Raw genomic sequence first — 12,417 nt, forward strand, 5'->3', positions numbered from 1 at the left:
CAAAAAATAAATAAATAAATAAATAAATAAATAAATAAATACTGCCTTAAAATGTACATCACGGGTTTAGCACTTTCTCTATAATCGAGCATTTTTTACTTTTCATTTTGTAAACACTAAAAACTATGCAGCATAAATTCAATTAGCCCAAACAAAACCAATGCACTCCAAAGGCGTTGCTTACTTGATAATACGCTGGTTTGACCACAATAACCAACGGATTTTTATTTTTACGTCTACAGTATACTGAAATATAGCTGTAAATAACTCCACTCTCTTTAAAACCTAGCCGTGCTGTTGCCTTGCAATGGATGTTTCAGAGGAAAGTGTTTCTCCTGTCCAATGTGCTTGTTGCTGGAAAACCTGATTGGCGGTTTACCCTGACAACTCGGTCTGTGATTGCAGGATGTAAAGCCCAGCCCCCTTCACTCCAGCTTGGTGATCATTCATAACTAAACAACTGAAGCACTCTCAACTGAGTCTGGGCAACATAGCAGACACAGTATTATAAAGGAGCAGTTACACGGCAAAAAGGGAGGGAAAAAAAACCATGAAAGATCACAGCCAGCGTTTCGTCAGTTAACACATAAGGGCTCAAAAAGGAGGACGGACAACACATTTTCAAAGATCGTTCGCTTTCACGCAATCTCATTTGCTGTTTAATGGACTTAACTGCTCGCTCTACTAATATTTTAACCTGCTGATTTCTACTGCTGCTTGATGCACCTGAAGTCCCTTCACCGTTGATCACAAAGTAACTTTTTGGGTGTGTGTGTGTATGTGTGTGATTGTATTTAAGTTCTTGCCTCTGGCTTAACCGGTAAGCATTGGATCCATCAGCGTACTGCGAAACTCCGGTGTACAACCCGGACCTTTGCCCAAACATGATAGCTGCCCAAGCAAAACTGGTTTATCAGCTCAACAAATATTATAACGAAAGATGCCAGACGCGGAAAGCCGCCATAGCCAAGACCATCAGAGAGGTGTGCAAGGTGGTATCGGACGTCCTAAAGGAGGTCGAAGTGCAGGAGCCCCGTTTCATCAGCTCCTTGAGCGAAATTGAAGCACGCTATGAAGGGATGGAGGTTATTTCCCCTAACGAATTCGAGGTCGTGCTTTACCTGAACCAGATGGGGGTTTTCAACTTTGTGGACGACGGGTCGTTGCCTGGTTGCGCAGTATTAAAACTCAGTGATGGGCGCAAAAGAAGCATGTCTCTTTGGGTAGAGTTTATCACCGCCTCTGGTTACTTATCTGCCCGCAAGATCAGGTCAAGGTTTCAGACACTGGTGGCCCAAGCAGTAGACAAATGCAGCTACCGAGATGTTGTGAAGATGATAGCTGACACCAGTGAAGTAAAACTGAGGATCCGTGAGAGATACGTAGTCCAGATCACGCCAGCCTTCAAATGCACCGGCATCTGGCCTCGAAGTGCTGCCCAGTGGCCGATGCCTCACATCCCGTGGCCAGGTCCCAACAGGGTAGCCGAAGTCAAAGCCGAAGGCTTCAATCTTCTCTCGAAAGAGTGCTATTCGTTAACCGGCAAACAGAGCTCAGCTGAGAGCGATGCCTGGGTCCTGCAGTTCGGAGAAGCTGAAAACAGACTTCTGATGGGTGGCTGCAGAAAGAAATGCCTCTCCGTCCTCAAGACTTTGCGCGACCGGCACCTTGAATTACCTGGGCAACCCCTTTACAACTATCACATGAAAACCTTGCTTCTTTACGAATGCGAGAAACACCCCAGAGAAACCGATTGGGACGAATCGTGTCTCGGAGACCGATTAAATGGAATCCTCCTTCAGCTCATCTCGTGTTTGCAGTGTCGCAGATGCCCCCATTACTTCCTACCAAACTTAGATCTGTTTCAAGGAAAGCCCCATTCAGCACTTGAAGCTGCTGCAAAACAGACCTGGAGACTAGCAAGAGAAATTCTCACGAATGCAAAAAGCCTGGACAAACTATAAAGCAATTCAAATAAAATAAAATTGTATTATGATATTGCTATTATTATTATTAAACAACATTCGTGATCCGAATTGGTCTGCCTTTTCTCCGAAAAATGTGAAAAAAATGACTTTTTACAAAGAAGCAATGGGACTTTACAAGAAAGAAATTGAAGGTACATTTTCAGCTAAATGTCGTCCTTTTTGTTTTTAATTTTTCACAAAGTGAAGAAACTTTTATTTAAAGATATATGCACAAATTATTTCAATGCAAACAAAAAAATATTCCGATGTTAAATGTAGAGTGCCAAGTTCAAATTTTGATTGTGCCCTCAAAATTGAAATGTATAACAGTAATAAAATTGAATTACCTTAATATTGGCTTTGTGTTTAAAATTGTTAACAATGTGGTCATGGGTTAATCTTGGTTTCTGATAGAGGTGTAATATTAAGCACTCTAATATTATAACGATGCACGAGTGTTTATCGTTGTATTTAAACATATGAAATGTTCGAGAACTAAATTACCGAAAGTCTTGTGTCAGATGCTTTTAACCAATACTTAAAAAAAAAAAAAAATCGGACCGTAGTATATAAAAAAAATAAAACCAAGATTAATAACAATATTTTTGGAAAAGTGGATTAGGCCTGTCCTATAAATTAACTCCACTTGTATTCAGAACAAAAGTATGTCACGCGCACACAGGGTAGGTATTAAAAGCGATATAAACAATTCATATCTAGACCCATTGTAAACATAGCTACAGTAGTTTATTTTTCACTTTTTCATATAAAAACATAAAAATGTACAAATATTGTTTTGTAATGTATAGACTCCGAGAACAACAGAGACGAAAATATTGCTTTTAAGAGCATGGGGCCTACAGATATAATGCAGATGTAACATTTATATGTTGTGCTTACAAACCACAACTTACTTAATACCTTCATGAATTCTTTTTTTTTTGGTTGCTTTTATTTCGACAGTTAAAGTAATATGCTTAGATTCATACAGGAGAACAAATGTAAAATGATAGGTACTTAGTAGTCTAATTTTGTTAACCTATCGACGTTTTATTTGATGCAAGACATTTACAAGATGTTGTTTATTTTACCGTTATCTGCAGGTACAGAACAGCACATATGACAGAACGACAGTACGACATGACAGAATGTTAATATAAGATGTAAGCTGTCTAAATATTAATGAAACAAACACACACACACACACACACACACACAACTGTTGGCATACAATTATAAAAACTCCACAACGATCACTTATTTACTGGTTGGCTTTGGTAAGTTTGGGAAATACTTGAAGTACTCCCATAGAGTTTCGTTGCATGGTCTGTATATCTATATATTGACACTGTATAATAATGCAACAAATAATACATTAACTGTACTGGTAATTTAAATAGTTGCTGTACGTCCCTGTAAAATGTGTTTACAGGGACCCCCCCCCCCCCCCCCCCCCACCCCCCCCCCCCCCCCCCCCCACTTAACCACGAGGAAGTCGACGGTCTTGGTACTGTGCAATAACGAGTCTGTTGAGTAACCTTACCTCGTTATCAGTTAAGATTGTATCTTTATTTTGAGATCTTGCTAAAGGGTCAAGCGGCAAACAAGTCAGCTAAATTCAACAAGCATAGAAAAGTAACTAAATCAAACACCATCTTCACGCGATTTGTAAAACATATTTATCATCACCGCAATGTGAATTTTACATACATCTCCCTATAATCTTTTAAAAACAAATAACTTTAATACTATATAATTCTTCTTTCACCGCCTCGAAGACTCGCATAATAAAAAGATGCTGGTATCACAAACCATAAGCATATCTCCCCATTAAACTGTGCTCCAGGGTCTAACCAGAAATTATCGACAGTTAATCGCTACATACCTCCATAATTATACAGTACCTACAATAATTAAGACATGTTTAACTGTATATGTTCTGATTTTGAAACAAGAAATTGAACTAAATTATTTAAGGTTTAGTTATTTGCTATGTTAAGCGCTACGTCTGATGTTTTAATAAAGTATTAGTTTAAAATAATGTCTGCTGCAAGAATTAAATGAAATGCATTAAAACAACTGCAGAAATTATATATACTTTCATGGTTATAGTCCAAAATGTATTAAATCTCTAACACATGGCCTCCTTTTTAAATTAGTTCATCAATTAAACATATCCAGAAAGTATTGCGAATTGCTGTCATTCTGTTGTAACAATATTCAAAAATCAATTTCAGTAAATATTAAAAAAAATGTGCGAAAAAAAAAGTTATTTATTAAAATACCCCACGGGTTCAACAATTACACATTTTTAAAAAATGTATTATTTTACACAGAACCCCGTTTTATATAACAAATCTGAGATTTGAGTTTACATCTGCTACAGCGCGTAAAAACAAAATGATCAGACACCAACCTGTATGCCACTTTTCTTTCTTTCAGATTACAAACGTATATATATATATAGTAGATAGATAGATAGATAGATAGATAGATAGAGATAGTTAAATTTCAGCTTTTGCAGAAACTAATTAAGTGAATTACATACTGTAATTTGTTTTGTTTAGTTATAGGGTGGAGGTCATACATTAAAAAATAAATAAATAAATAAAAAACAGGAGAAAATTGTTTTGTAGTGTAGCCTATCTATGCAAAGTGGACTTTATAGTGTTATTCTGACCATTGAAACACATTGCACTTTATACAGTAACATAAGGTGACTTACTAAATACACTTTGTGACATTTTGAACACTACCAAATACATTGTTGTCCGGGAATATAACAATAATATTACCCGGCAAAAACAAAGGATAAACCCCCTTAATACAACACGCTTTCTTAAAGGGGCAGTGTATACAATAGCCATTATTATACATTTGGAAATGCCTGTTTTCCATGAGAGCTCTGTTACACTGTCTGAGGTAGATCAACGAGTTAAAGCCCTCTCTTACCTTTGGGTCGACTTTCGTAAAGCTGGGCTCTTCTTCATCTACTTCGAAGTAGAGTTCAGAAGCCGTGATGGACAAGGTCCCTTTAACCACTACAGCTGGAGCAACCAGCTGGGCTCCAGTGCTTAGGCTTACCGGACCTGAAAACAGTCAACAAGAGAACAACTGCAATAATAACATAAAAAACAAATGTGTTTTAAAATTATACACACAACTAGACAAACAGAAAATGGACAATCCGATTATTATTATTTTAATAGCTAGATAACATGAACACATATTTCATACTGTAAGTATCCAACAGAACAGATTGATGGATCATATACAGGGTGATTAGAAAGTAAGTTTATTGAGATGGTGCGTTGATGTGGTAAATTTACTTTCTAAATCACCCTGTATACTTTGAGATGTGCGGGATTAAACGTCGATTAAATTAACACAAGGTCGAATGACGTAGCCTATTTAAATCGTCCCTCTGTAAATCTCCACAGAATTTGCAAGCAACCGAGGCGCCTCTTAACACACACTACAATTATGTATTAAAGTCAAACCTAAAAAGTAAGCACGAATGTGTTTGCGCCTATTTACGCGTTTTATATGCATTTCGCATTGCTAGATTTTTCTATTTGCCATGTTTGGGGACACTGGGAATAAACAGCTGCAAGGGGTCATTTACATCTGAATGGGTTTTTATTGGAATAATCACATCATGCCGACCGGGTTATCACAGCTCACGATCTAACACAACTACTATTGCAGAAGGCAGACAATGCGACAATTCGGCGTGGAAAACAGTCAAATTGAAACGCAATGTGCAGGTTTCGTGTCATATAACAATACATCACGATTTACTCCGTAAATCTATAATGTGCAGGATCTATCGCTTTCTATCTAAATATGAATATAAAAACATACATTTGTATAAATATTTATTTATGAAATACTGTTGTACGACACAAGTGACCATTAAAAAAAACGTATTTAAAATAATTCTGTTTTTTCGGTTACTTGAATAGAAACGATTCTATTTCCGGTCACCAAACTGATGTGCACGCGCCCTCAATGAGCAAGTAATTGCGACCAGAAAAATCAAATGAATTGTCATTTCCATTGATTGCAGGGTGGGTGCTGGTGTTTAATCTCTCATCAATCTTAATGTATGCCAGTATGACAATGAGAGGGAACTGCTCTGGGGGACTCGTGGCAAGCTATGCCCTCTATCCCCAATGTACAAATACATTGTATTTGCAGATGGGCATCTGATAGCTGCAGAACTGCTTTGATTTCCCCAAGCTCACTTACACAAATGGATGAAATAAGCAGCGATATGTTCTTTTTGGTGTCTCCCTTTGCCCTCTGTGCATTAGCATGCAATCCAGAGGAGAAATAACATTTTTTCAATCACTCTCATTCAATTACACCCGGAGCAGACAGCTGCAGGAGTCGGGACGTTGGGCGTCCTACCGGAGACCCCTGACAATTTCCACTTCATTTCTGAACCATACCACTTTATCAGTGAGGATTACTATTTAATCCTATAGCCATTGTCAGGGTCTTATAATTAAACTCCCCGCGCACCTCTATTACAGTGCAGGTGTACTGGGGCCTTTTGGATGTGTCACTTAAAAACGGGATAGACTGCTATTAGGCGGTATAAGAATCAACGTTAAGACACGCTTTCCCGTTATTCTAAACCGATTCACTTACGAACAAAGTGCAGCGTGTTTTCTAAATTGCTCCACTGCTGTTTTGTAAACGTTACATTTGTATGTTTATTTTTAGGACGTGTGCTGTTTTTGGAATAGATATAGACGACCAAGCTTTGCGACTGAATTTATTTGGCGTTGACACTGATTACATATGAAACTGCAGAATGCCTTAAGACTCACGAGGTATCAAGAGAGACCGACTAAATAAAGCATTCACAATTGTAGTTTAAGGCAACGTCAAAAGAACCGTATGGACTACATAAAACATATTTGCACAACGTAGTCATTTAAAAACGATTCAAAGTACTCGAGCTTTGCATTGTTGTCCTGTACATTATTTCATTTTAAAGTTAGAGTATGCGTATTATAGTAGAGAAAATGCAGGATACACTGCCAGTTCACGGTAGATTTTGCAGGACCATATCCACCAGAGTTGCCCGTATGCACGGTGCTTATTATATATTCATGTCTTAAACTTTCCAACGAGAGGTCAGCGTGTGTGCTCAAATACTATTCAAGTTGACATCAGCACTGGAAAAACTTACATGACGCCAAACAAAGATCTTTAGAATGAGATAACTTCACTGTACTTGATGAACGTAGCAAAATATTTTTCCTGCACTCCATGTAACAGTTGGTGGTTGGTCCCAATATGACATACATATATACTCAATTTCTTAGGTATATGACTCAAGGGTTAACACAGGTGTGCATGATTAGAGTGTATTCATTTTGTTGTTGTATTACCTTTACAATTACCTTTAAAAAAAACACATAACGCCATTTATTTTGATTGTGTGACGCACACGTTTAACATTTTAAAACGTGTGTATACATACACACACACTATTTGGCAACCGTATTAATCTCATTTTGTGAGCTCATACTCTTGACTACACACAAAAGGCCAATAATTTCAGGAAATTGCAAAATGTGTGTTTTTTTATTTTTACTTTTCAATACATAATGCCAAATGCGCAGTACAGTCACGCAATACTAACAAATGCTGCATAAGTATCTGCTCAGTAGCCTACATTAAATGAGAAATGGATCTAAAGAAAATCAGGGCTATTAGTCGATGCTTGGAAAGTGATCCCTTGATTACCCGTTTTAACCCAAAGGGGGGAGAAGCAGCGGGCGAGGTAGACCTTTTTTTCCTGTTTTGAATACTGTAGGTGATGAAAGGAGCGATTGCTTTACCGGTTAAGTTTTCCAATTCTTTATCCTCCAAGGAGGAGATGGTGTCATCGTCCCCGTCCAGAAGTATCTCACTTTCAGAATTTTGATTCGCCAAAGCCTGGTTTCTGATCGACTGCTGCTTCCCATTCACCAGGACATCTTCCTCGGGAGCTGCAACACCAAAACATCAACTTCTGCAGCCGTAATGCACACGTTGCGCTCTTCACAAATATACACATACGTATTCCTCCACATCAGGTAAACAATGAAACTATTTAACTAAATTACATTCATTTAAATCTTATTAAAAACAGAAATGAGACAACAAACGAGTCTGATCAAGATTCCAAAATGCTACACATATGCATCCCTGAGGTTATCCCTTCCTAATGTCTCTTAAAATCTTTTTTTTTTTTTTAATTGCATTCCAACTATTAACTATAAAACAAGGTGTTTTGTTTACGTACGAAAAATCTTTTCAATCTGTATTAGCGAGTCAACTACTAATTTTAGTGTGTATTTTAAACGGCATCACTAAATATGACACACTGCACGATTACTTTTATTGCAGTTTTTAATTTTTTTTGATTGAATGCGATTTACATTTACAATATGGTGTACGTTATTGGCTCATTCCATAAAAATGTAACTTGTGCTACTTTGAATTTATCATCAATACCAGACTACCAGTAAACTTAGACTTCTTGTTGATCAGACTTCTACCGTTTTCACAGATTTCCCACTATTAGTGGAACAGTGAAAGTTTTAATTGATCACAATATACAACAAATACGTTTAGCAGCACCGTGTTCCACTCATAGCCTATATATAACTTGTGTACATATTTGTTTGTAAATAATTTCAGAACAACAAAATGTCTGATGAACATAACAGACTATTGCATAAATATAGTCTGAAGTTTAAAACTGTCACAGATTGCTTCACAGCCCCCGGTTACTATAAATTTTGGACTTCTGCAAGTGAAATTTAATAAAGATGACAGTAGTTTTGGCATAACCGATACAGGTTTGCACGTACTTTTCCTGTGCATGCATGTTATGTTTGTGGAAACGCTGCAGAATGTGTACGACCCACGTACATTAGATTATTCCAAGCATTATAAAAGGCTAGTTTAGCATTTTCTAAACAACTTACTGTAGACCTACCATTATTTAAGATAAATGTGTGTTGTAAATATTATGCAGAAATTATTTTTTTAAAAAGACACGATGTCTTCATTAGGGATGTATATTTTCATAAAAGACGTCTTCATTATATATACATTATGAGATACCAAAATAACATTATACCGGCATTGACTTTAACTCGTGAATTTAACAAAACAGAATTGCACATATTATGATGTATAATATTCTACTGTGATACATGAGGACCAACAGCCTTTAAAATGTTAAAACAGGCTATTCCAAACCAATATCCATATTTCTGCCATACATGACTTGAGGTTCCAAAAAGATTAAAAAAAAAAAAAATGGTAATCTGCAAATATTTACAGAAGACTGCATTCCCTGGTGATATAGCGATCAACTGTTCTTTCAAATAAATCTATATTTGTAAGTCTTTATTTAAATAAATACACTTCATGACACACTTTCATACATAATTTCTACTAGGAAAGCTTTACTGTGAAGCTGCAATAAGTGAATCTAGAAACTATTAAAATAAATATAAACCACATATCCTTCAGCTTGACTGCTGCATACTAATCACCAAAAAGTGAATTGACACTTGTTTCTTCCAATAAACAGCAAGTTTCTTGGCAGATCACCTTTTGAAGATAGATTGTAATCTCAATGCGGAGTGTTGCCTGAATGAATAAAGGTTATTATTTAGTAAATAGCTTTATTTGTGTAAAACGCCAAGTTAATTTATAAATAGTCCAAACTGAAAAATCTCTTGTCATGGAAAATATGCAGCTTGGTGATATTTAGAATTGTCTTCCTGTAATTAACTCCCCCTTGAGGATTTTTAGTAGGCAGCAGTGAAATTACTACCAGCTTCCTAATACACTCCACATGCCTGAGTATTCACCACTGAGACAGGGTCTGGGACTTCACATGAAATGTATGGTATTTCCATATTCTCAATTTTTAGTTTTGACAAAGTTGTGCACAATACTTACAAACTAAGTAACACAATAAATTAACAAATTAATACATACGTGAATAAAAAAAGAAACACACACACACACACCCCACTCTGGTAAATTAGAAGAAAGAATCAAACAATGGATTTTATTTAAATGTAAAGGATATTTATCAGATCTTATCTAACATTTCAAAGCTATTGATTTGAATATCAGATTCCGTCAATTTAATTCTACCTTTTGTTGTAAGGCCAAAAACAAAATGATTGTGTGATTGATTGTGTGATTGTGCTGGATTTAATATATGGTTAATGGTCACCTATGTGCATAACAAAACATAAATATGAATATTAATTTGTAACTAGTGTTGAACTGAACCTTTTACTAATCCAAAGCATGTTAAGGTAGTCTATTTTGGAAATTGCTGTAATTCTAACATTTTGTTATCAGTAAAAAAAATAAATAAATACATCTTTAGGTGTAATACAACTGTAACTAAAGTGTTGCTATAATGTATTTGATAAAGTGCCTCATCAGTGGGAACTTTCAGTTACACATAGCATCCTGAAACCGATAAAAGACTAGCTGTATTCAAATAGTAATAACTGTAAAAGCCATTAAACAAATATAAAATCAGATAGTATTCCTATACTCAATTGCTACATACCACATCTACCACATTTATGCAAACTGTGTTTTTTTCTATTTCTGTGGTGACTATTATTTGGCTTTAAATCATTGTTGGGATACTGATCCTGCTGCTTCTGCTGTACCTGATCTGAATCTTCAAATTAGAATAGCACTACTGTGGATACAGTCCCTAAAATGTGTCCAAGTAACTATGGAAGCTAATAGATTGCATTAGAAACCCAAATATTTCTTGTAGTTCTTTAGAGGAAAGAAAAGTGAAACCGAAAAAAAAAGTGATTCTGCATTTCCTTCCGAAACTTCCTTCTCATGACCTTTCAGCTGTGTTAAAGACTAAATCATCATCTGGTAAACATTTCTACAAGTGTTCAGTAATGTGTCTGTGCTAACTTGGGTGTTCTTTCCCCCTTTTGGATTTGCCAGCAGAAGAAAAGTATCTGGACGTTGATTTGTAGCTTGCCAGACCTTTTATATTTGAAGCTAATGAAGGACCAGTTAATCGGTTTTCAGAGCTAGTAAGACCATACACAAGCAAAACCAGGCAAGTGGGCCTGCTTCAGTCTCCCCATGCTACGCCACATCTTCAAAGAGAACAAACACGGTGCTTATGCACATGAGTGCAATTGTCATGGTAATCCCAACAGCTTTGAAGCTCTATCAGCTTCATTGTAAACACCAGTGTGGGCTGGAGGATTTCTGCTGAAATGCTTGGTGCACATAATTAAAATAAAACTATTAAATATGCATATATGTGCATATCTGTATAAACAGAATATATATTGTAGTTAAAAGAAATGTAATAGTACATTTCAGATATTGCTAAAAATGTGGTCTTTACGCATAACATATATGTTAAGCACGTGTGTAGAAATGTTAATTATTAAATATTTAAGATCAAGTATAACACAGATTACTTTGTGGTTTTGCTCTAAATTGGCATTTCTTTTCAGAAATACAGAAAAGCTTATCAAAGCTAGTTAACTAAATAATACTTCTAAGCAGGTACAAATGTAAATAATACCTGTTACATGAGACTATTTTAAGTCATGTTTCTGAGTGAGAAGTTCAAATACTCATTTATATGCTACTAAAGCCAGACTTAGCAAGGGCAATTAAATTGTCTGAATTAACAAATTTGTTTTTAACAAGAGTGTAGCCAGGAGTGTAGTCATGGGGCTGGTATTGATCGCAAGAACAGAGACATTAGTCTTCAGGTATTTACTCTGCACCACAGGCCCTCATCCAGACCAAATCAATCCCCAGAAAAGAGGGCTCTTTCCAGCCATAAATATATAACGAGCCTCCACAGGACTGCCTCGCTCTGGGGTTATTGGTGTAAATTGTTATAAAGTTCTTGGCCAGCTATGAATGACCATAATTGTACTTGGGTACGTATCATAAAACAGAAGCATTTAAAATACGTTTTCGAAATATTTACTCCTTTAACTTTATTAAAAATGGACTTCAGAATGCAAAATGTGCGTGTGTGTGGAGGGGGGGGGGGGGGGGGAGGGGGGGGGGCAGACGACAAAAAAGATTTACCAAAGACCATGTTGGATTAGTATAGATCTCAATTTACCTAAAAATGAAATGGTTATAGTTGTATTTTTTATTATTATACATTGTGTTGTTGCTACGATTTCATGTATTATGCATTTTTCACTGTATTGTATTAGGCATTGTTTTTTTTTTACTGTATATCATGTATTATGCAATTCTCTGTATTTAAAGTATTATGGATTTTCTTGTTACTTCATCTTGTAAAGCACTTTGTGATGGTGGTCCACTATGAAAGGTGATATATAAAATATAGATTGATTGACTGATAAATCTCTTTTCAGCAGTTACTGGAGATGAT

General features: G+C 36.1%; 2 protein-coding genes across 6 annotated transcripts in view; one reads left to right on the forward strand and one right to left on the reverse strand.

Annotated features, from left to right (window-relative positions):
- Window positions 1–12,417, reverse strand: part of LOC117420647 (lipopolysaccharide-responsive and beige-like anchor protein) — a 311,185-nt gene that overhangs the window by 111,542 nt on the left and 187,226 nt on the right. For all 5 annotated transcript variants that reach the window (XM_034034155.3, XM_059028772.1, XM_034034157.3 and 2 more), the window contains 2 exons: window positions 7,826–7,975; window positions 4,920–5,056 (listed from right to left, as the gene is read on the reverse strand). In XM_034034155.3, coding sequence (XP_033890046.3) covers window positions 4,920–5,056; window positions 7,826–7,975 — 287 coding nt within the window. The remainder of the gene's footprint in view (window positions 1–4,919; window positions 5,057–7,825; window positions 7,976–12,417) is intronic.
- LOC117420648 (protein mab-21-like 2) lies at window positions 452–2,319 on the forward strand. The gene has a single exon (XM_034034158.3). It carries the CDS (start codon window positions 885–887, stop codon window positions 1,962–1,964), a length of 1,080 nt encoding a protein of 359 aa, XP_033890049.1. The 5' UTR covers window positions 452–884; the 3' UTR covers window positions 1,965–2,319.

This window comes from Acipenser ruthenus, chromosome 1, assembly GCF_902713425.1.
Source record: "Acipenser ruthenus chromosome 1, fAciRut3.2 maternal haplotype, whole genome shotgun sequence".
Taxonomy (NCBI): Eukaryota; Metazoa; Chordata; class Actinopteri; order Acipenseriformes; family Acipenseridae; genus Acipenser; species Acipenser ruthenus.